The sequence below is a fragment of the Megachile rotundata genome, chromosome 13 (genome assembly GCF_050947335.1).
Source record: "Megachile rotundata isolate GNS110a chromosome 13, iyMegRotu1, whole genome shotgun sequence".
Classification (NCBI taxonomy): Eukaryota; Metazoa; Arthropoda; class Insecta; order Hymenoptera; family Megachilidae; genus Megachile; species Megachile rotundata.
This window is the reverse complement of record NC_134995.1, coordinates 4,276,419-4,303,006: the sequence shown is the minus strand read 5'-3', so window position 1 is coordinate 4,303,006 and position 26,588 is coordinate 4,276,419. Positions and strand designations below refer to the sequence as shown.

The 26,588-nt window shown below is 29.6% G+C and overlaps 1 protein-coding gene across 2 annotated transcripts in view; it reads right to left on the bottom strand.

Annotated features, from left to right (window-relative positions):
• LOC100881893 (nephrin) overlaps positions 1-26,588 on the bottom strand; it is a 702,710-nt gene that overhangs the window by 418,194 nt on the left and 257,928 nt on the right. For both annotated transcript variants that reach the window (XM_076538666.1, XM_076538667.1), the window contains exon 3: positions 17,333-17,371. In XM_076538666.1, coding sequence (XP_076394781.1) covers positions 17,333-17,371 — 39 coding nt within the window. The remainder of the gene's footprint in view (positions 1-17,332; positions 17,372-26,588) is intronic.

The following is a 26,588-nucleotide window of genomic DNA, read 5'->3' as shown; positions in this document are numbered from 1 at the left end:
TAATTGTACTCAACTGATATACTCTCATTGTCAAATAGTATTTAATCGGACAAGTAAGAATTGCATGCTGCATGCAAGGAAATGTAAATCTGAGAATATCAAGCATTTCATTCACTGTTTCTGAATGGGCATTTACTGAATGAGCAAGTTTACGAAGAATTGATTATTTAAAAAAAAGGAAGCTGCAGTGAATGAGGTTTCTTTTACATTTTACATTTAATTTTGCATCACAAAGTAAATTTGAATTATTTCTTCCTGTAACGCTAGTCTATAAATATTTTAAGCGTTTTTGTATTTGTGATATAATGTAGAACATGACTCACGCATGCGCAGTAAGCTTTTACTTATATTATCGCCATATTGTTTTTAAGAGTTAATAAACTTTCGATTCAAAGTAAAGTTAAATTTGATTGTATTATGGCGAATGGGTGACATGCCGATTGAATTGTTGTTAGTATGTATGTGTTAGAATGTAATATCGGATTATCGATAGTTTTTTTATTATAAATATTTGAAATATTTTTATGAAACATCTGATTTTTAAATTTAATATATCTTCAAATTATTCACATTGTAACATTGTACTTTATATTTAATAAATTTTAACAATAAAAATATTTAATTTACTTTACAAATATAAAAATTGAATCGACTTTTATAATGAAGAAGCTTTATAATGTACATAAGAATGTATTGCAGAATGCTATACAGAAAGGAAAATGTTATTCCCTTTCGGTAAATTAAAGCAATGTATTATATTTCTATCTTCTCCTCAAAATCAAGTATGGAGGATGATATAGTATAATACATTTTTCGCTGGAAACAAGATTTTTCATATTCGCATTCTTATTATTCTTGTTATTAAAATCCTGCCATCTTGTTCTTTTAACTCTTCAACGTTTATCGCCATCGTATAACAAATGCAACATAATTTTTGACCGATAACTAATTTGGAAATCAAAGTGACTAAATTATTCATCATTCATAATTATCGATACTTTAGATTTAAACAATGTCTTGCTTTAAAATCAAAATATAGCACTTCACCGAAAATTTATAATTTAACAAATTTCAAAAAATTTAATGATTGCAATAATACGATGCGTTATAACTGCAAAATATTGAAAATCGATTTTCTCGAAAACGAAACCACGCGCGAGATACTTTCATTGTACATTTCCATGTGGAATTTTTAATTTTTCCGCTTGAACCAACTATACACATGACACTCTGCATAGCAACAATAAACAGGAACGCAGTTTTCGTAATTTCGCATAAAATTCAGGATTAATATTTCCGTCCATTTTAATATTAAACAGTACTTGATATTAATATTCATGCGTCCTCGATTGAACTAACTCAAAACAACTTCCGAGTAATGCATACAGAGAAAATTTACGTGTACTACAACTACGTGATACCTTTCTACGTCAGACACGTGATGTCTGACTGTAAGTAAGTCACTTCCACTTCGTCTCTTTCACTTCTACGTTTCCTTGCATCTCACAATCAGTCGTAGCATAGTGACATGTGCATTTATGTCTTCCTGCATTTCCTATAATGTTTAATTATTCTGCGAATTACGCGAAACAATAATTGTTCGGATTAGCAGAAGTTATGATGATATGTAAATTGAAATGTGCTTGATTAATAGTTGTATTATTCGCATCAACTTTCTTACTGATACTACCTTTTTGTGCTAGTTTTAATTCTTGTGTTTCTCTAGACACGCAGATGAATAATAGAGGTCACACTTGTTGATTTTTTGTTTGGTTATTCAGATTTAAAAATTTGGAAACTTGTAAACTTCAAGATTTCAAATTCTGAAATTTAGGGCGTAAAAATTTGGAAATTATAAATATTCAAGTTTACACATTCTCAAATTTTTAAATCCTCAAGTTTAGGATGTAAAAATTTGAGAATTAATATTGCTGCAAATTTGAGAATATGAAAATTTGCTAATTTGAAAACTTGTAAATTGAGAAACTTGGATTGCTAAAAATTGAGAATTTATCAATTCAGAAATTTTGAAACTTGATATCTGAAAATTAAGAAATTAAGGATTCTGAAAATTTGGGATTTGAAAATTTAGAAACTAGAAACTTTGGCAATTTCAAAACTTGTAGAATTAAAATTCAGAAATTAAGGTTAGGTTGAAAGTAGAAAAACTTATGAAATTAAAAAAATTAATTTATTTCCATTAATCATTATTACTTGTAATCTCCTATAATGTTAATAAAATTTAACAATGAGAATTAGTTCTTAAATTAATGCTTACTAATGATGAATCAAGAAAACGATTTATTTTTAATATAAATGTAATAATAAATAATCTCTTTCGAAAAATTTAACTATTAAATAAGCTAAAATTTATTTAAAGTCTATTTAAGAGTTTTAAATCTAAATAAAATAAATTATTTAAAGAATTAATTACAGAACCAAATTTTGTATTTTAACACAGTTTCGATCGTTGACGTGTTGAAAGGATAAGTTTCGTATGAAATTAATCTGAAAAGCTGTGTCTTTAAGATTGAGCTATAAAGCTTCAAAGACATGAGTTTTAGACAACACTACACAGCATTCTTTTTGTTATCAGTCGACACTATTTTTCTCTATTGTCGTCTGTCTTCTGTATTTCTTTGTACACACACACCTTTATCCAACGTCTCAGTGCGTCTGTTTACAGACAAGTACACAGACGCAAGGGCGTTGAACTTCTGACGGTTTCTTTTCTTACGTATTCCTTTCTTCTACTTTTCTTACATCTAAGTCTTTAGCACATATGTCGCTTCCTTAATTTCTTTTTCCTGCGCATTTTTACCTTCTGCCATTTGTCAGCCTCTTTACGCGTTATCTCTTCAAAGAGAAACATTCCGTTCTTTTAATGACTAATAAACGTAACGTAACTTGATAGCGTAAAATATGCGAAGAAATATTGGGAAAACATTATAATATTCGTTTCTACTGGTAGAATAGCAAGGTGTATTTTGCTGAGATTTTAAAATTAATAAATCTTTTGATTTTTAAATTTATAAATATTCAAATTGATGAACTTTAATATTTCCAACAACTCAAAGTCCTAAGTTCTTCTAGTTTTTAAATCTTTAAATTTTCAAATTCCTAAGTTCTTCAATTTTTAAATTTCAAATTTTCAAACTACTGAATTTATAAATTTTCAAATTACATGTCTTCATATTTACAAATTTCTAACAAGCAAAATTTTCTGTTTCTCAAATTCCTGAATATTGAAATCCTCTTTCAGAATTTGTAAATTTGACTATCCGTAAAACTTGAAACTTACAAGGTCCTAAAACTTTAAATTTGAAAATTTTCCAACCAAAAATCAACGAGTGATAAAACCTATTTGCAACAAAATTAATTACATTTTTCTCTGAAATATTAATTTTTAATCAGTAGTAATAATATTCAGTGTACTGCTAGAGTCAATTATTTAATGCCAATTCTACCACGACTTTGTATATATCAAACTTGAGTAAGGGTTGTCTTTTCACATCGTTTCATTTGAATGCAAAAAATGGCCGAAACTATTAGGATTTCAAATTATCAGTTAAATGTAGATAATTTGAGGAATATATTTATTGATGCATTGATGTGTTTTTATTAGCGATTATTTAATTAGGTTGTAAATTCTAGCTTAATCCAGCAATCTACAAAATATAACGGTGTACACTAAAATGCAACATGGAAGGAAATAATCTAATGTCGAAGCTATGCCCCAGCTCGGCATTTTTCGTTATAACCGATTCTCTAATTTTGCTAGATTTGGTATGATCAACAGTATTTTGGAATCATATTTATTTGTTTGTATTACGCGCTGGAAAGAGGAGTAAAATGCGGCAAAGTTGCCATCTTTAAACAAATGAACAATAGCGATTGTCGTATCGTTTCTTCAAGCGGGTTTTCAATCTGTGTCGCGTCCTTTTTTCAGAAAGGTTCGGTAGCCATTAATACAGTTTTAAGCATTTTCTTTGTTAAATAAATATTCGAAAGCCAACCCTGTGGTAATTATTCAACAAATTTAATTATAATTGATATGATGTTGCAAAATGGTATTGATATTTATGTGTAAAATGGTTTGAAATTAGACATTGTCATAAAATCCTTAAGTTGTCAAAAGACTTCGTGGTAGAAATAAGTATACCATAAGTATACCACATTTTTAGATCTAGGATGAGCTTGAAGAAAATGATATCGCTGAATTAATTTAGCAGCTATTGTACAAAAAGTCAAGAAATTAATTGTGTAGAAATAATTCAACTTAGAGAATAATTTTAAGTTAAATTTTGAAAAGTGTCTTTTGACATGACTGGATAGAAATAGTATTAATTCGTTTCTGTAATAATGGCATGAAAATAGGTGTGGTTTTGGTAAAAAACATAGCACTTAACAAATTAAAGGGAGTTCACAATTCAGTAAAACCTTCTCTACTTTGTAGAGTTTTCATTAAAAATGACCGTATGTCATTGTACAATAGTACCATTTCTTGAAAAGAGGGACTATTGAGAGAGACAGTCCCCCTTATACTTCTGACTCATTTATGATATAGTCTCATTAGTTCAGCGTGTAATGACATGAAGTCATTTTCCTTTTTCCATAATAGGAAGGTGCAATTTCTATCGCAGAAGGAGATGTAAAGTTAAATTATTGCTATAAAAATGTGATTTATTTCTTTTAGAAAAAGTTCGAAGTATTTTTGGTGTCATGTGGTACAAGCAAGTATTTTTTAGTTTAATTAACCAGGGTTCTGATATTTGTAATTATTCCACTACTTAATTATATTGTAATTGATAATTAAATGCTTCTACAATCAGAATAGTATTTATCAAGAACTGACTACAATTAAGGACTGCATAGTAATTCATCGATTTTCTAATTGAAAATTCAATTAGAATTGAAAAATTTAATTGGAAGGTTCTGACTTTTACTTATCAAGTTAAAAACTAATAGTTGATTTTACAAATCAACAAATTAACTTCGATTAGTAAGATTAATTATAATTTAATTGTAATTTACTTACAATATAATATTACTATAATGTAATGTTATAAAGTTAACATAACATTGATATAATATTATAATTGAGACTTAATTGTAATGTATCTACATTGAGAATTAGAATTTAATTTCTGCTTAAAATTTATATAAATTATTATATTTACGTTTGAAAACTAAAATTTAGTTTCTTAACTGTGCACTGAATTTTTGTTATGAATTAAGTTGAAATTTTTATAGAATATGAACATTCCCATTTTTATTTATGTCACTGTGTTTCACCTGCCTATTTTTAAGTCTATTATTTTTTTTATAATAACATGATCTTATTATTAATCCCCCTCTATTATTAGCAACAGCGATAAATAACCAGATATCAATAATAACAAATGACCAATAATCGTCAGTTTATCAGATATAGACATAATTAATTAGTATGATGTTCTTTAATCACTCCAAATAATACTCCAATTACAATTAAATGTTATTACTAATTAAATTGTTAGATTACTAATGCAGTGGTTAAATAGAAGTTTAAAATTAAAATTTTGAAGAGATTAAAATTAATCGTTGCTTGTATGAAATTCAATTAAAAATTAACTTTTAAACTTTAATTAGACACGACAGAAATAAAATTAATTTTTATTCTTAATTAAGGGTTCCGTCAACGATTGAACATTAATAATTTCTGTAATTTAATATAAAGAATCTAAAGTTTGTAATTTTTACAAGCTTCTTAAGTCCAACATTAAATGAAAACATTAAATCAAGAAAATGATTGGAGATCACAAATTCATATAATCCTGCTTAACAATATTAATATATTTAATTGCATCTTTACTGCATAGAAATAATTAATCTCCAAACAATGTTTCCAATATTTACTTTTTACTTAATATATCGTAATCTTGCTACAGTACAACATTTAAGTCTGAGCTATTGGTTAACGATAATGGAAGTCGTACTTAACCGATAACGTAGGGGCTTTTCTCGAACGTTCCTTCGAGAACATTCATTACTTTCAATTGGCTATCAAGAGGTGTTTTTCCTATAAAAGACTATACAATTGTAGAAATCCGTGAGAAACAAGGATTACAAAATTCGGAATTGAGATCACGTTTGTAACTTCTTTTATTAAATTTATTAGATCACTTAACCCGGTAATGTCATGGCGGTAAGGTGTTTCAAATTTGTTGGTACAGACGAAAATATGTGTCTTTAAAAGATAAGCCAAAAATTTAGAATAAAACTTATAAGGTGAAGTGAGATAAGTGCAGACTGGTTTTTGTAAAGTTGGTATTTAAACGTAAGTATTTTCAGTCTGCTATGTAAATACTTAACGCTGTCGATATCGAACAATTTGCACAATTACTACTATTTAATTAATATTAACTAGGACCTTGATTTGCCTTGTGCATTTTGATTTTGATAGGAAATTGTTTAAAATGTCAACTACTGTGCACTTTCCCCGAAAATGGGGTAAGAGCGTATGGGGTAATAATGAATTTAAGAAATTCATTATTAAATGTCAAATAAATAAACTTATACCTTCGGCTGAAAGTTTCATTGGCCATAGAAATCTATGTTCCGTATAGCGACGACTGGTACCGTAGCGGATTTATACCTGCCCGTTGGACCTTCCCGAGCTACCGATGGAACAATAAACATCTGATATTGTCCAATTGTTAAAAACATGACAAATTATCGTATAAAAAAGGTTCGTCCTCTTCGAAAATAAATCTCAACTCATTTCTCCGCAAAAAGTAGGAGAAAATCGTATATGTAATAATTATTACTAAATTGCAAAAACAAAAAATTCCAAAAATACGTGTCCCCTATTTTGATGCATGTTTTTAGTATACAAAGCTGCAAAAAAATCGAACTGCATTTAGGGTGAAAAATTGAAAAAAAATCCAATTTTTTAATATATTATTTAAATAAATAATTTTTCCCAAAATTTTTGTCACTAACTAAATTCTTGACTAAAAGCTACACTATTTAAAAGAAAATTCACCTTCCTACACCCTCTAGTTACCGAGATATTAAAGAAAATGTGTTTTCAACCCCGAACTTTGTGGGCTATTTTCACCCCCTCAACATGCATGTCCGCAGATATAAAAAAATTCGTGTCAAATGATTTTTGAAAAGCTACCACATATGTAAGTTTCATTCAAATCCGCGTGTAACACCTTGGTGATATCCCTTGTATTGTCGTCAACAATGAGGTACAGATATTTGGACGTGGTTCTAGTCGATTCTATGTGTTAAACATGATCAAAGACGATACCAAAACTGACAACGATCGATGTCCATTATCCTCAAAATTTCAAGTCAAAAGTTCTGAAGTTACAGTCTGCAGCGTACAGATAAACAAACAAAGGAACAAATGCATATCGTCCCAAGAGTCCCACTCGACAATTACAGGATTGAGCTCAAAATTCCATTGCGATGAACAGGCGAGTCAGGTTTATCACGTTTGAACTGTAAGCGTGTGTTACGAGTGTGACACGATATTATAGGGCGAGGAGTTAAGGTAACAAAATCTAAAGCATTCACATTGGTGCTTTTCTTTCGAGGCTTACTATCTGAATTTCTTCTTGGAAGGATATCTCGTTTGCTTTCCACTCGCGCAGAAATTTTACGCCCGAGCGGTTGTCCTGGAAGAACGACGATCAGGAACGTGAGCAGCGTCGTCGAGTGCACATCGTCGGACGTCGTCGTCGGCGGTACCGACAATGGATGTCGAGAATGTCGCGAATGTTTGCCGCCTCAGGCACCGAGACTCGGTACTCAAGGCGTCAGTCGAGCGACAATCTTGTCGTCGTCATCGTTGCTGTCGTTCTTCTTGAGAACCGCTTCGTGCAGCAATTTTTCTCCGGTTGTTTCAAAAATATGCCTAAATATATTTGCAGCTAATTATGAAATCCCAGGTTCTACAAATAGTACGTACAGTTAAAGAGAAAAGCGGCTAAATATGGAATACCATTTTGTTACTTGAATGTTATTTCGAAATGTATCATTTTTATGTATTTCACGAAAATTTCTATGTATTTTAAGTGGTTATTATCTGTCAGATTATGGATAAAATATACTTATTTCTAACTTTTCTACATTTTAATTTTAAATTCGATGATTATGAAAATTTGAGTGAAAGTTATGAACTACAAATGAGATAATGGTAGGAAAGATCATTATTATTACCATATTATCAATATTACTATTATAGATACTTTTTTACTCATCATAACATCCGTCACAACATTGTTACAAGTATTCGTATACTTCGATATATAGTGAGAAATAAATTTAACCAACTGTCATATTCCGTTGTCCATGATAATATGGATAAATGTTGTCTATAAAATTTATATCATATAAAAAGAAATATATGACGCTATAAATACTTTTTGTGTAGGTCTACATTCAAAAGAGATTCAAAACTTAAATTTTGCTTCTTAAATGCAATTATATATTCTTTCATCATTAATGCAAAGCTAGAAAACTAACTTGAAAATTTATTTAATAGTTCCATTAAATAAAGGTTTAATATGACATATTCTTGCAAAACATTACATTATCAATTTATGTAGGTCATTTTGTCAGCAGTGACCTGCAATTTTCTACATTTAGATCAAAATTCATTATCAGTGTCCCAAAAAACTTCAATTTCATCATTTTAATCTGGGTTCGGAGCAGGTGTTGAATCAGCGATATTGAATCTTACAGTTCTAATCACATATCCGTATTCAGTGGCTTCAAAAATTTTCTTGAGGTAATTTCGAAGTTTGTTTCATAACTGTTTCAAGATGAATTGAAAATAATTTGTTTATACTTTTCAAAGTATATTCATACTTTTCATGTATTAATAAATAGAAGAAACGTCAATTTAGCATCATTCTTTTGAAACAAAAAATAGTTTCAGAGGATTATTTTTTAGCACCACCACAGAGGAAAATGTCCTTACGGACTGCAATGCGGTACAAATACATTTTTGTCATTAAGCTTCTGTCTATCCACTTTTGTTTGTCGCAATCTGTCCTTTGTTCATAGTAGTAGTATGTTCAGTATTTCGTTCACACGATTGTACGTACAGAATGGCACTCCCATCACCTACCAAGAGCTGATCAACAGAATTGATTCGAATTCCCAAACAAGTCAGACAAAAGAGCTGTCCTTTGAGCGATCTACTGCCTAAGCCTGGTATAGTTACTTGCAGTAGTTACTGGTTAATTAGTAGGTTTGAAACAAGTGGGTACTTACACGTCAAAGTGATCCTCTGCTTGTGAGTATCAGTCGTGTTGTGAAAAGAGAATGAATCTCTCTTGCAACGATGTTTGCGGTTTTGTAAAATGCAATTGCTTAAAAGTGCCAGAATATTAGATGTAACAAAAATGTAACGAGATGGGTATAATTCTGAAATGACTTCTAAAATGGTTTCTTGGAATAACACTAAAACTAACCTCAAAACAAAAGTCCCCATTATTTGTTAATGTAAGAAGCCCTCGTTCTACATTATTTTTTATTTTATCTCTTAACAAAGAAATGATACTTCTGGTACTTACAGTGATAAAAAACCATACAATATTTGTATGATACGCAATGTATTGAGTAAAAAAAGTGTTGGTAAACATAGGTCGGAAGGTTACTCGTTTTCGAAATACAGGCGTTTCTATCCGTCAGCATCGTGATTGACTGATCACTGGTCTTTTACAGAAAGCGTTTTATTTCCATTCACAAACGCTCGAATTCCCGCGAAAACATCTCTTTTAAATTATTCGACAAACACGGTGGATTTAGTCACGTAATTCTTCTATGTCATTTATTGCTGTAGAATAACTCTTTGCTTTTCAAATATCTACCTTTGACCGAAAGCTGTGTTTCTCTCACATTCCGCATGAAATGAGACGAGACTTCATCATGCATCAAATAATTTTTCTGTCAAAAACATGTCGTTTAAAAAGGAATTATTTACAAATATTGAGGTAAATATGCGGTGATGGAAGTTGACTCACTGACAATGAGTCAATTACGATGCTAACAAAAGTATTTCAGGAGAGGTTGACCTTTCGACCTAAACCTTTTTTACACAGCACATTGTGTTCTATGTGCCATATAAATATTAAATAGTCTTTTTTATCACCTTGTATACCTGCATTTCACTGTCGTCCATAAGTAAACAGTGTTCGACTTTAGTTGTCGGGGTTTACCTGATTCTTACCAGGAAGCCACCCCAAGTACCCCTATTGTATTTTAATATACCTTTGCAAGTTAATCATATTGCCACGAATATCTTTATATATGAATCATTTAGGTATAGGTCAACAGTCGACATTATATTGAATATTCAAAGTAGAGGATTTATGTTTTTTAAATTAAAATGGTATTTCGCTTAAACAATCTTTTGCGTGAGTTGAAAGCTCTGTCGATCAACTTAAATTGTCTTTTAATTGTGTAATTTTATTTCTTTTTTTTAGGAATGTACTTAAAAAAGTATGTGTAATTTTTTTATTATGTTTATAATTTGTATATGATGCCTTCTGATAAGTCTGTAGTTGATATTTTTCAAATGTAAAGAAGAATTAATTGTAGTCACCCTTTTTGTACTGAAGACTGATTTTTGTATGTCCTTGCAACTAGTAGGTGTCACAAAACGTATGCACAAAATTTATTGCAAATTCTTCTAAAAAGAAATGGTAGAAAACAATATTTTACTGAGAAGTACAAGAAAAATATTACAAGATAGGATTTAGTCAATTGTGAAATATTACAAGAAAATGTCAATTGTGAATATGCTACAATGCATCATAGACTCATAAATATTTTTAAAGAAAAAGGATCAAAAATTGATCAAGATTCAAACTGAATTTAAGATTCAATATCGAAGATTCAAACTCACATACAAAAGTAACTATTATACATATAAACGCTAAAACTAATATATTTCTCTTTTAATATTATATATATGTACGTTCGTTATATAAATACAAAATAATAGGTAATATTAATCCTATTGAACCTTAACATTATACATCTAGTAAAACATTGACCAACTATAACTAACACCACATATTGGGATGTTTGTATGTGAAATTAATACTACTCAATTTTTAACATTATACATACAGTAAAATATTGACCATCTACAACCAATTTCATGTATAGGGATATTCGTAACGACATGATTTATGAACTTGCGAAAGCGCATTAAAATCTGAGGGTGACACTTAGGGTGGTTTCCCTGTTAGTTTAGTGTTTGCTAAATATGACTTCGGTCAGTATTACTTCTGCAGTTATACAAGTGACAGTGTTGTATATTACGCAATATTGCTTGAATTGGAATTCAGCGACTGAACCATTCGCGGCATTTAGTAATTAATACTTCATAACAATTGCGCTACTAAATATGGAAATTAGTCGTAACTTTAAGCGATTAGATTGAAATGGTAAGCAATGGCGCCATAGTCTGAACAGACGTCATAGACTAGAAACTATTTAAAAAATATGAATTAATTTATTTTATTTGAGCAGCTGAAATTACCACATGATTTCCACAATATATATTCTGATTTATGGATTTTAAATGAATGTTACAAAAATTGTCAAGAAATATTTCAAAGTTTGTAAGTTGTTAATGGTACGACAGACTGAGGTAGAATTTATGGAAGAATTTAATAAATATTTAAATAATAACAAGAATTAGTTATTATTTTAACAATAGTTATTAGTTAAAATTAAACAATTAGTTATTAGTACAACAATATTTATTACAAGTAGTATAACGCCGAAAAGAATATCTATTATGTAACAAAAATGATTATTTTACACAAAAAAGACACGTAAAGACACGTAAATACGTAAAAGTATATTTAAATTATAAATTCAACAAAATACCTATAATTGGTTAATATAATGAATAACTATTCATAAATAGTTTTTATTAAATAAAAAATGGTTGACAAATTTTATTTCATTTAATTTTGTGAACTTTGAAGTTGCTTTAAGCGACCTCCTAAAAAATTCTTGAACTCAAACTTTCAGAAAATTTTTGTTATGTCATACACTAACTCTTTAGAGGGTGAAAACGAAATGAAATTTTTTGTTGAGCCATTTTTAGGTATACATAAAACTGCAATGTGTTGCATTTTTTTACATTTGAAAAAATTTTAATGCTTCGTTGTAAATTTAATACAAAATTACTACATCAGTTATTGGTATACACGTTTTCAATTATTATATTAAGTGATTATTCATTTCTTATCGAATTTTGTTAATACTTTTGCTTTAAAAGGGTCTGTAAGATTTTTAATTAAAGCAACTGCTATATCTTATTCTACGATCTCTATAAATCAGCTTTCACGCTCTTTTAGTATAAAATATAAACTCATAAAGCAAATCTGACACTTTGAAATAGAGTTTTAGATTAAGGTGTCAATCATTGCACGGTCTGCTATATTTATAACTTCACCTGGGTTTTTAAAATATTTAGTTCATACACATGAATATTTGAAAGTTTTTAAGATAGTCGCGCAAAAGAGGAATAGAGTGTCAATAAATATATGAACATGTTTATAATATCTGGCGATAAAATTGCATACATGATACAAGACTGTGTAAAATTTCTTTTTCGTAAGTAAAAAGGTAATCGATATAATCTTTATTTTTTACGAATACAAAATACATAATAGAATAAGCAAAGGTGATAAAAATTACTTACTAATTGCAAAAGCAGACAATTAACGCATATGTACATTACACATGTAGTACGCGTTTTAAAGTTTGTTGAATAAGTTGCAATTCGAACATGTAACTTTGAATAAAATTGCAATTTAAGTATACTACTTTGAATGAAATTGCAATTCAAATATATTACTTCGCATAAAATTGCAATTCGAACAAATTACTTTGAATAAAATTACAATTTGAACAAATTATTTCGAAGAAAATTGCAATTCAAACTAATTATTTCGAATAAAATCGCAATTCGAACAAATTACTCCAAAGAAAATTGCAGTACACGATATCGATTTTCAAAATAATGGAAAACGTGAATAGAAGAAGTGAAAAAAAAACAGCATCGAACAAGAACAGTAACGATAAAGTTGCGTGTAAAAATTGAACTTCGCGTTTTTCGCGTAAAGGAAACGCTTCATACTAGGTTTTTGAGTGCCTATAAATTGGACGAGTCGATAACGTTCGTTTAAACATTAATTCGATGCTTATACTCACCAACCGAGGATAACCGACACTGTAGAATACTGCTGAAAAAAGGACTCTATTCCCTACGTCATAGCACAAAACACAAACATACACAGAGTAGGATTTCTTGCGTTGTGCATTCAGATCACATGTGTTGAAAATAAAAGTTACACGTAACGATCACACATCTAAACATTAATCAACTAATGCTAATAGCGCGAGTCGTCGATACGAGGAAACAGTATGGCGTTAATGTAGCGAGGGCATGATGTGTTACACATTGTACGATGTAAAGATCATTCATCAATGCGAATGAATGTACATACATCCGTGCAAACATTTTCACGAAGCATATCGTGCACGGCTGAAGAGAAACTCCTATTGCTGGAAGTACAATAATTATCAATGTTCCCATGAGACAATATTGAAACGTATCTTGTAGCAACATTTCGAATTTTTATTTCATATTTTATTCTAGGATTTGGTCAAACATTAATATGATCGACTACCATAAGAGCAACTGACACATGCGTGTATATTGAAATGTTTATAACATATATTCAAAATTTGAATTAAATAAAAAATTATAGCTTTTAATTTTACATTTAATTTTAAATTTAGTGTAATTATAACTTTTTTATAATGATATATTGTAAAATAATAAAGTATTGTAAGAAAATACTGTAATAAAATATTGTATTAAAGTAGTGTAAAATTCTACATTCAAAACTTTATTGCAAACTTGACATAGAATATGTTAAGAACGCGACTACGTTTCAAATGCTATTTCAAGTTACCTTATGTTAGAAATACAAAACTATTATATTTTCTATTTCTGTTAACTCATATTCATTAGTTTATTTTATTAAATTTGAGCAGTCGTCTATTACTTTTATGGCAGTCATCGTGTTAATGTTAATACGTGCAATTTAATATATCCACATTTTGTGCACTAATTAATTTGGACTATTTTACTGCCAGCTATTCCATTAGGATATTTCCAGCTAATATAGGGTGTCTCACAATTAGTGCAAGTCCCCGAAATGAGAGGTAGCTGACGTGATTCTGAATAAAATTTCCCTTTGCAGAAATGAGGTTTGAAGCTTCATTTTTGAATTATTAAGGAAAAACACGGACCAATCAGAGCGCGAGGACTACGCATGCGCAAATGCGAGAGCGGAGCTTCGAGCCTAGTGGCTGAGCGTACGTAATCCTCGTACTCTGATTGGTCCGTGTTTTTTCTTAATAATTCAAAAACGAAGCTCCAAACCCCATTTTTGCAAAGAGAAGTTTTGTTCAGAATCATGTCGGCTACCCCCATTTCAGGGACCTACACTAATTTGAGACACCCTATATAACATAGTTCAAGAATAGCTTTAACGCGATTGTACCAAATCTGTCAACATTTGATATTCAGTATTTTTCATATACACCCTTGGACATGTGTGCTATCTTTTTGTCCAAGGGTGTAAGTGACGTAGCCTAAGCTGACCAAACTTCTTGGACCTGCATATTATTTTATCATCGCAACATTCAATGCAAACATAGTAAACCTCTATAAGAAAATAAGTTGAAAATATGCACAATAACTTCTTTAAATGCGACTTCTCGCTTTAAGAAAAATGAATTAAAAAATTTCTCATGTATTTATCATTCTCTCATTGATCACTCTATTGTACAATACTTCGGCTATGAAAGATATGCAATATTTTACTGATTCAATAATTGCGTTTATTAATATATTAGTATCGACACTTCATTAAAGGCAATAGATTTTTCTTTCTATTATTCTTTCATCAATCTCAAATTAATAAATTACACAATACGTATGCAATTATACATGTTATATCAAATTATAAATTATACTCTAATTTGTTTTGTTCTATTACTTATAGAGTGTGTAAATATTTATATTTTGTGCAATTACTTATTCGGTGTATAAATATTTATATTTTATGAAAGATGATACGAATACCTTTGCGCCACTTGAATAATCGTCTTCTTTACGGTTTTGACTTAACGGTGCCATTTGTTTTTAATCGTCTATTAAATAATTTTTAATCTTGCACTTTGCTTAATAGCAGACATAAAATGGAGTAGCATATTTATTCATTGTCTATACAACTGGAAAATGGTTTAATTAGTGTAGTTTAACTGTAAAGAGATAGAGAACACTCAGTATGAAATAGGATTACTCATATAGAAAGACGACGAGAAAAATAAACGCAAGTGAGTTTAATATTCATTCACATTTAAACAATACGAAAAGTTATCAGAAACTGTATGGAGAGAGTACTAAAGTGCCTTTATATTCCAGAAATAAGACATCAGTTCCCTTTACAAGTCCGACAAGAAACAGTACTGAAAAGCAAATTGCGGAACAAGCCAATATTTCACCAAAACTTATTTTTACTAAAAATTTGCAAAGCAAATTGCGGAACAATCTAATATTTCAGTTCGTGTAAAAATTGCGCAGCTATTCTTTAAAAACCACCTACTAAAGAAATTCTTGAATACCATGTTTTAAAAACTGCCACAAAAATGCCAGGCTTGTTTCCGCCAAAAGATATGAGTTGAAAAAAGTTTTCTATGATGAAAAAAAAATTTAATTTGGATTGTTCTAATGGCTACTAATTTTACTGCGATAATTCGCAAAAAGATAAATAAATAAATGAAAAAAAGAAAAAAGAAAAGATTTAAACACGGAAGATAATTGGTAATGATTGTGACAATTTCAATGGCACAGTTTATTTAGAAATCATGAAAAGGACTATAAATTGAAATGGTAAAAACTGGCTTTTTAACACAATGCAATATTATGAATATGTGAACGCAATTAATTATTGTGAATTATCGTGAACGCAATAATCGACTCGATACGTCTAGTTAATTAAAGACCCGCATAAGGAGTAGGAAATAATTTATTTAAATTGGTCGATTTGCACATCATTAAAAGTGTTTGCAGGTAATTATTCAAATGAGTTTATTAACTGACAATTTTCTAGGCAAGGAAATTTTGTAAACGTTGTTAAAGTTGGATGGAAAATAATATTACATTATTATGTATTGGCAATTTAACTAAAAATGACGGGTATTGTATATAAGACATTTGAAAATTATATCAAACAAAAATGATGGTGTACAAAAATGAACAGTACACGTATTAATATATCTTCACATTTCGCTTTTTATATGCAATACGTTTATTCAAGTGCCACACGTATGTGATGACGCATGTACAATACCTCATCTTTTTCATAAAACATATTTTAAAACTACATATATGACTGATCAAAAGAAATATATACATCTTTAAAATATATGCTATATTAGAAAAATTTATTTATTATCTTGAGACGAGAATAATATAACTATATGAAAAATATATAACCATGTTTAATCAAGTGGAACAGTGCTTAACGGAACTTACACATTAAGTTTAATCAAGTTTCATAAAATTAGAACTATCTGCCTTGTCACAAATTATTTTATAAATACTTCTGTAAACTTTTAAATTTTGTCTTGATAACAAAATTATTTAAGAAACAATTTTGTCGCATATTTTCAATTTATTTTCTTTTCTAAATTACATCCCCGCGAAACACCATGCGTATTATGCACGTACTCTATATTTGATATATTGCAAATAAATCTCTGACAGTGGATTCTTTTTTTCGTCCCTTATCACGAACGCTATATTTCGTGAAAACATTTTCTACATTAGTGTGCACATGTCGATACATATTAGACTAATTACACAGATACAAACAAAAAGCGTATAAACGTATATACGCGAGGTAACGATAACAGATGAGTTATGTTTGTAGTTAGCATGATCGAGCGACGATCAGAGAAACAAGAAAAAATAGGAAAGAGATAGGAGAAATGAAACGTAGACACAGAAAGATGAAAATATAGGGAAAGTTCGTGTACACGTACAAACATACACATATATATGAACATAGATTTGTAGATATACACAGAGATGTAGATATACAAAAATGAACGTGAAAGCGAAATAACATAGGTGAGAACACGATAGATGATGAAAGAGGATTTAGGCGTTTTCAGAGAAAAAAGTCTACTGACTAATCCTAATTGCAAACCAAACAAACGAACCAACCTCCTCGGTAAGGCCTAGCAGAAAATGTCCGCGGGCCCCCTGTAACAAAAATGTATATAAATCATAAGAAATCATAGAAGAACGAAAATAAATAGCTATATGACTTCATTTGTTACTCATATGTATTATATTATCTAAAATGTTCATTGGAATGTGGACATGTTTAGGGTGTCAAACTGTTGGAGTTTGAATTAGGGTGTCAAGATGTTAGGCTTTATTTTTTTGATACGTATGGCAATTTAATATAATAATAATAGTAATTATATTAAATATGTAACACGAAAATACGCGGACATAACGCGATACAGTTTAAATCCATGCGTTGACTTTGCACTCGAAAGGTGACCATACAGATTTAATATGTTGTCACTGAAATTACAAATTTTATTGAATACTTTTATACAGTTACACAGTTTCAAATTGTTTACATGAATATTTTCATTGACAATATTCAATTGACATATTTTCAACAAACATTTGATAACATAAGTGATAGACTCATACGAAAATTTTAGAGTCATGCATGCATTCACTCATATGTAAATGACACAAAATATTGAAAGTTAAATAAAAAGTACACCTATTAAAGATATTCCATTTGAAATGTTATTTAATAGTATTCTCATAAATATAGCAAAACAGATAATAATAACAACGTAAAAAAATTCATTAAATTTTTTAATTGGAAAGTTTCGAAGTTAAAAGTACTTCCGAGTGCAAAGGGTTAAAAAGTATAAAAAAGAATTAAAAGCACTATTTAAGTAGTAAATAGAAAACGAGCGATCGAATTTCAGCGTTTATACTTTATAACAGTTGAAAAAACGTAAAATGAAAATCGATAGAAATTGAAAACTCGTCGCGTCGTCGTTTGACACCCCAACAGGAGTAATCTACTAGGTACAATTTTTCAGTGAACACGGTCGGAAAGAGGTATAACGGAAGGAAGGATGGGATGGGACGAGGGGGCAGTAATGGTTGCTGGGCGTGAAATAAAGTTTGCACCGCAAACTCGGCGTTCACCGCGATTAACCGACACCGGAAACGCAAAACGGGTGAATTTAAAAATCGCAACCGCTCAGTTCTCGTGAAAGTGAAATTGGGACGGAATGGATGCGAAGCCTGGTAGAAAACGATGTACCGTTATCGATATTTCCAGCATAAAATCCGAAAATTAATATTCATCGAATCAAAATGTTTGAAATTGAAAAGAAATTCCGATTCGCTTTCAGAACGATGGAAAATTCAAATGACTTACAATTCCGTACTTGTGCTTTTGTGAGCACGGAAATTGCAATGAAAGTTGGTTACTCGTTTTCTTTCGTTCTCTTCCTCCTTTTTCGATTAGACCGACCGAAAAGTTACGAAAGTTTTAAACCGTTCGATTGGCCAGAAATGAACGTTCAACTATCGAACAGATTTTACGATTTCATCAGCGGAAAGGAAAAAATTGTTCTCGCATATTAGTTCTTTCTATTATTGCCTACATTTATTCTTATATTATAATGAAATCAAATAAAATAACAATTTATTAACTAAATAATTAATGATTTAAAATTACAAATTTAAAATTAAAATTACAATGGTAACGTATAATAATATTGTCGAATAAATTATGTTAATAAAAAGAAATTTTTTGATACTAATAGGCAACTTTGAATTAAACAATAGTACAATTAAAGTTTTGTATGAAAAAATAATAATATTTTTGTAAAATAAAACGAATTTTGAAATGTGGAAATTTGTGAAAATATTACAAGTATAAATATTAACTGGTATAAATATTACATATTTTTATTAAAGTATGATTATTAAAGTATGCTTCCTACTACATCTATTGATTAATTTCATCGTGATTTCATCTTTGTTACGTTCATTTGTTTGTATTTTATTTTATGTTGGTAAATGTATGGAACAAGATATTAAAGAAGTCACTTAAATAACGTATTTACTTTTAATAATAAAAGGAGTAAATATTTTTTGTTATCAAGAGGATCATATACGGACTGCAGTCATAGGCAGATTAAGTGCCCGTCAGAGGGATTATAAACACTGGCGGGCACAGTATGTGCAGCGTACAGATGTGAAATAGAGAGAAAAATACCGTACCAAACTTTCAAATCTACAAATAGGGAAAGTTGAAAGGTTAGAAATTTCGAAATATAACATTAACGAATTTTCAAATCACTATATTCAAAAATTTAGGAATTTAGGAATTTAGGAATTTAGGAATTTAGGAATTTAGGAATTTAGGAATTTAGGAATTTAGGAATTTAGGAACTTAGGAATTTTGGAATTTTGGAATTTTGGAATTTTGGAATTTTGGAATTTTGGAATTTTGGAATTTTGGAATTTCAGACCTTAAGAATTTGAGAATGTAAGCCCTAGGAAGTTTTGGAATTTGAGAATTAAAGGATATAGAAATTTTTGAATACGTAAACATAATAATTTGCAAATTTAGATATTTAGTGATCAGGAAATTTAAGAGATCGCCAGTGTATAAATCTGTGAATTTTTAAAAGTTGCAATTTAAAAATTTGAGTACATGAAAATTTGGAATTTTAAAAATATCCAAATTTTGTAATTTGTGAATTTAAGTATCTGCGAAATTTGACTTTTAAATTTTGAAAATTAAAAATTTAGAACCTTAAAGCTTTGTAAAGTAAATTTTTAAATCTCAAAAATTAAATTTATATTATAAAATTTGAAACTTTATTTTTGAAAACTTTTTCATTTTTAGACTTTTAAATTAAGGGATTTCCAATTTTCAAGATCCTAAATTAAAAAATTTTCTAGTGTTTAAATTTCCAAATTTCCAAATTCACGAAGTCGTAAATTTTTAAATATCTAAATTTACAAATTTTGCAAATTTATAAATGTATAAATTACAACATTTTTCAGGTTAATAATTTCATTTTGCACTAGAATTTGAAATGAATCTGAAAATTTTTTACTTTTGAAACGGAAATATTGGTAGCTCCAAAAATTTGTAATCTGAGAATTCCAACATCTGGGAATCCATATATTTTTTAATTTGCAAATTCGGAAAATGATATCATAAAAATTGTTAAATTCCCTTTTTGTGAATTTATCTATTATAAGAGAAATAAGTTATTCAAATGATACGGTTCACATGTTTCACTCTAAATACGTACATACAAAGTACGATACAATTCTCACTCCCATACTTGTGTAAATCTCCTTTCAGACAATGTTCCGTATATTTATTTAAAAATGATGAAAACAAACTGCTGTCCTAATACCCTAAAACATGCATAAACTTTCAGAAATATTACCAGGCAGAAACCTTTATAAATATGTAACGTTAAAGATGAAATTTCTCAAATCACTAAGCTAGATCTGAAGTAGAAATAATCCGAGTAGGCGCATTAAGTTGAAAAATATGGTAATGGTTTGTACAATACAGTGGCCATTTACAGGTAAGTACGATAAACGTCCATGATAAGAGGGCATCGAATGGTACCTTTTACCGTTTCTGTATTACTCGCATTCATTACATTGTACGCCGCGTACATGGAAGATTAAGTTTCTCCATCCACTGAGTGGAGTCGCTTTGTTCGACTAGGCATTACGCTAGCTCATACGGGCAGAATATTACCGCCATAACCGCATCGGCACTGCGGTAACTTACACGGTTAGAATCGACAGATAATTCCCTGCTATAGCGAATACGTACGCGAAAACATAACGAGAAGGGGAATCGGATACGCCCTTTCGTCCAGCGATTCTACTTTGAGTTATTCGATTTTCTACTCGCCTTATTGTTTGCCACCACTTCATTGCTCCGCCGTGCCGTGTAATGGTAACTAAAGAAGGCACGCTCGTTAATATTCATGAACGCGCGAGTGTATACAAGAATACTCTGCTGTTATCTTTGAAAATCTTCTACCGTTGAATTTTTCACGTCTGTACACAATGTTCGTTTCGCCAACGAAGCATGAATTTATTCATATTTTCCGTTACGAACACTACTGCAACAAAATTGATACGTTACTTTTTTTTTTGATGGACCTTGTATTTAAAATGAAATCCAATTTCGGACTTCAAGTTTTTAATCAGAACTCAAACCAATGTAATAACGCGAATAATGATTGTGATGCTGTGAAGAATTATCTGAGGGATCATATTATTAATTGTTGTAGTAATTATGGCTGCAATTATTGGTCGTAGTAATTAGTTGGCGGTAATAATTAATTAATGATCTTAATAACTAATCGATGTTGATTGATTGTCGATTAAAAGAAAATGCAGTACAAGCTTTAAGTCTATTTGTATATAAATATGAGGAGATTAAAACTATAATTTTGTGCGTTAAATTTGATAAAATATCGACTTATCTTTGATACAATTTATACTTAGTCATTTATTCATCAAAATAACTTTGATTTAAGCCAATTAATTCATGCGAAGAAACGCGAAACATCCATCTTAATGTTTAATATATTTTTAAGAGGTACATTTGATAAATGATTTTAATTTCACTGTTAACTACTTTTTATTCAATCGCAGCTTTTTTCGTTTGTAATTTCTCAACCGCTAGTATCCAATTTTTAAAAACGCAATTTCAAGCGCAAATACGGGTATTTTTATAAAGAAGACATTTATAAAATTAATTATTTTAAGTATAAAGTTTAAACACGTTTTACACAATGTTTTACCAATGAAGTATGAATTTATTTGTATTTTCCGTTACAAATACTGTTGCAGCAAAATGGATACGGTACTTTTTTGCTGGATGTTAAAAATGAAATCCAATTTCAAACATCAAGCTTTTAATCGGAACAGAACAACCTGGAAATAATGTAATATGTAATCCAAATAAATAACGCTGATATGTTGTTTGTGATATTGCAAATTATTTCCACCACGAAATTGAAAATATGAACTAAATGTACAAATGTTCCGGCACTATACGTGATATGTACATTTTTGTATGTTTTTTAACTCCTTAACTTATGATTTTCTCAGCGAATACGTCAGACATGGCGGCTTAATCAGTTAAGCGTGTTCGACGACTATATCCGTCATGGAGATGTGGCAGAATTTTGTGTCATGACGACTATATCTCTCATGCGTCAAATTTTGTTACAATTTGACATTTAAATTATAATTTTGGCGAAAACTAAATTATATTCGTAAATTGTAATATGTTTAAAATGTTTTGAGTTCAACACGAAATGATATAAACAAATAACTCGTCATCGCTTGATTATCGCGACACACACTGGTGCGCACTTTGCAAAAAGATCGCCTAAGTTAATTGGTTAATTATTGTTGTAACATTAAGACGTCAAAGAATGTTCAAATGTTAGGGACATTTTCTATGTGGCGATCATGAGTGGAGGGATAGGAATTAAAATTAAACGACAAATTGAATCGTGATGAAAATGTTGTAAGGCAAGGGGTTAAACATATGATGTGACAAATTTGCAAGAATAGTGCACAATTCTACCAGTTTTTAGTTACATGATTAATAAATATAATATTACGAAATATTCAATTTCTTACTGTCTGTTTTTGCATGGACTTGAAGGGCATTGCCATAAGCTTAAATAAAACTGTTTTGACATACGCTTTCATTTGACGTTAAAAAATATACAGGGTTAGCATAAATGATTTCTTCGTTTTTAAAAGGCTATATTTTCAAAAGTATTACACGTATGTATACACATGAAAAATATATGAAAAGAGTATAAGAGTACGTTAAGGACCATATTCATGTATCCCTACTACCACAATTCTTACAAGGGACATTACCCAATCGCCAATCGCCGATTTTGATGCGCTTTGAGTATGATATAGAACGCAAAAAAATATTTGACACGTATTTTTTTTTATCGGCCATCGTCCATGCTGAAAGGGTGAAAATGGCCCCCAAAGTTGGGGTTGCAAAACATATTTTCTCGAATATCTCAGGAACTATTAGGCCTAGACAAAAAATTAAAAGTGCAAATTTTTCTGTTTTAGAAGGCCAATAATATGGCCTAAGTGAATTTTTGAAAAATTTATTTGTTTAAAAAATATGTTAAAAATTAACATTATTTTGCAAATTTTTTTAATAAAACTTTGCACTATTTTGATCAAATTTCACATATGTAAACTATAGGTCAAAAGACAAAATACGGATAAATTGGAATTTTTAATTTCGCTTGTGGAAAAAATATTATCGTTGAAGTTATACGTACATTTTATACCTTCCGTTCGGTGCACAACTAATTTCTATACGTAATATTCTGGAAATTGTATTATGTTACATTTTGTACACTAACTTATTTGAAAAAAGAATTTAAAGGTCCAAAGGTGCCTCTATAAAAATATGTCGTTCGAGTTAGATATCGCATTTGATCCGCGTTATGGACGCGTACTGGTGGTAGTATTCGACGCACGGAAGATCTTAACGCATAAATTGTACTTGTGCGAAGTGTAATATCTTCATAATGATGTAGAATACGTGCAATTAAAGGAATTACATCTGTTGATTCAGAATTGCTTCACGATTGTAAAATATATATTATTAGGTTGGGTAATTTTGAAAATATCACTTTTTTAATAATTTTTTAATTTTTTTAAATTTTGACAAGAAATATCATATCGCCAAATAAAACTTTGACAGTTTTAAGTATTAAAAAATCGCTACTGGATTAATACAATCTTCTGATGTATGTGGTTATAGAACATGGAAAAATTTCGCGCATTAAATCTTTTGCCTACGTTAGATTTACAAATTAACGTACCGGCATGGGACATAATTATCATAAAATAATTTTCAGAAAAAAAATACACCGACTTCGAAATGCACTAAAAAGTATAAAATAATTTCTATTTCCTAATGAAGTAATTTCTATTTCTTTGAATCATACAATTACGTCACAGATATGAATTAAACCTATTTACTCGTTAGGTAGTATATTAAATATATTTCAACCTTTTCGGAGGCGGCGCAAAATTAATTCTACTCGAAAAATCTCCACTTCTTGAAACACAATGTAATAACAAAAAGTTAAAGTTCCGGTGCTAATACAAAGTACAACTATATTCGGCACTTTTATTTTTTATAGAAAATTCTTTTTCATTTTTTAAACGTTCTCATTGTACACGCATAAACAATGATCCATAATGCCACGAATACCCTGTATAGAAGGGAGATTGATAACAACAAGATCTATCACCTCACGGTAGCTCATTAAAATATGAAAGGGACACATGAAATGGTTTCCTTATGAGACCACTATTTGAGCTATCAATTGGCCAACGTAGTAACATGCCTGAACTTGATTTATGTACAGTTCCATTTGCGTATTCATGTGCCGTTGGAAGTAACTCCTCGTTAAACACAACGCTGTAATACTGTCCTGTCGTAGATAAAGCCCCGAACCAGTGGCGATTAAATTTTGCTTTAAAGTGGGAATAATAGAATAAAAATGTGAAATATTGAGCGCAATATTTATATAGAAATGTAGAATGAACCTGTCCTAATATTCTTTATTGATGTGGACAGTTTCATAAAGGAGGAAAAAAGTTTAATAAAACGTTGCACAGCGGCCGTTTCTGAAAAAGCTGCCTAAATGCATAATTTTCTAAAATCTAAAATGGAGAATTTAAGGCCATTAATATGAATAATGTTTTTAAGTTAATTTTCGTGAAAATTTATTATTTTTCTAGTTTTTCTTGACAATTATAAAATAAAATTGTGAAATTAGATATAACGTTAACCACAAAACGTTTGGAAACAGATTATTTTTTCACTTTTTACAATTTTACCGAAATACTTCAATATTTATAGCTCACGTGGTTTAATTGTATTAAATTGTAGTATTATAAATGTTCTGTAAAATAAAGAGTACTGTTTTATTCAAGTACTAATTATTGTTTTTATTTATATTTGCAATCCGAGTCGTATTTGTATTTGTGGAATTTAAATAAAGTATATCTCAGTCTCCAAAATAACTTGAAATACTTTTGAAGGAATATCTCTCCACTTTTTCACAATTACTTCTGAAAAACTATTGTCTGAACTAAAATGAATTTAGTCTTTAAAGCATATCTTGATTAACTTTTTTCCTGGACATTATTCAGCAATAACTTCTTTTATAATTTGTATGATTCCTAGCATGTACAACTGTCTGTGTATATCGCACAATTATTGGGACACTTTTGAACGGAAGTTGCGTTAGTCAGATAAATTTCTGTTTCAGATAAAATTTCATACAAGTACATCAACTTGCGTAGAGATATCGCACCAATACTTACTAATTTAACAGTTCTAAAGTGGACATTTTAAATTTAAATACAGGGTGGCTCAACACATTTTGCCATCTAGATTTGCGTCATTATTATTACTTATAGCAAACAATGTTTTAGATAAAGTTCAATTGATTTTATAATGACGCAAATCTACATAGATGGCAAAATGTGGTGAGTCACCCTGTAGATACTTCGACTTATTTCAAAATATTAAAATCCTGAAAATTTTCCCAAATTTTTTCGATTTGATATTACACTTGACAAATCTTCATCAAAAAATTTGAAATAACATGAATACCAAAGAATGAAATCTTTAGTTTCCTTACATTTTATTAAAATTTGATGATATATTGAGATGGGGATTGCAAGCTTAAATTCCACGATATTTTACTTTATTCTTTTGCAGTTTTTATATTCGTAACATATATTTATTCCTTAACTTATGATTCTTTCGACAGTTATATTTCTTTCTCATTCTGAGCTATCTAATTATTGCTACAACGTTAAAACAAATCAAGAAGATGCTAAGCATTATTTCTAGTTTAGATACTAAGATATAGTTTAGATTACAACGATCCTTAATTATCCAAATTATAATTGCTATTAAACTCCAAACTCAATCGAGCTGCAAATATATCAGGTGTACCGGTTAATAATTATTATATCTGCTCTGGGTTACACTAGACGCTTAGCGTATTCACAGTCTAAATTCTTATGTAATTGTAATGTTATGACAATATCTTTCAAAACACCAATGTTCAGATGATTTCGAGTTGACACATTTTATTTTTGTACCATTGTCTAATTTCGAACCAAACAGCAGTTGCGGCATTTTCCTTTCGCTTTCAATTAAAAGAATTAGAATACTCTAATCTTCAATAGAGACAAAGGTTTTGTAACTGAAAATATTTACTTACAAAGTCCATCTATTACAATAATTTTTGTTTACTTAAATTTATTATAATTTTGTTTAATATACAAACTTCCATGAAAT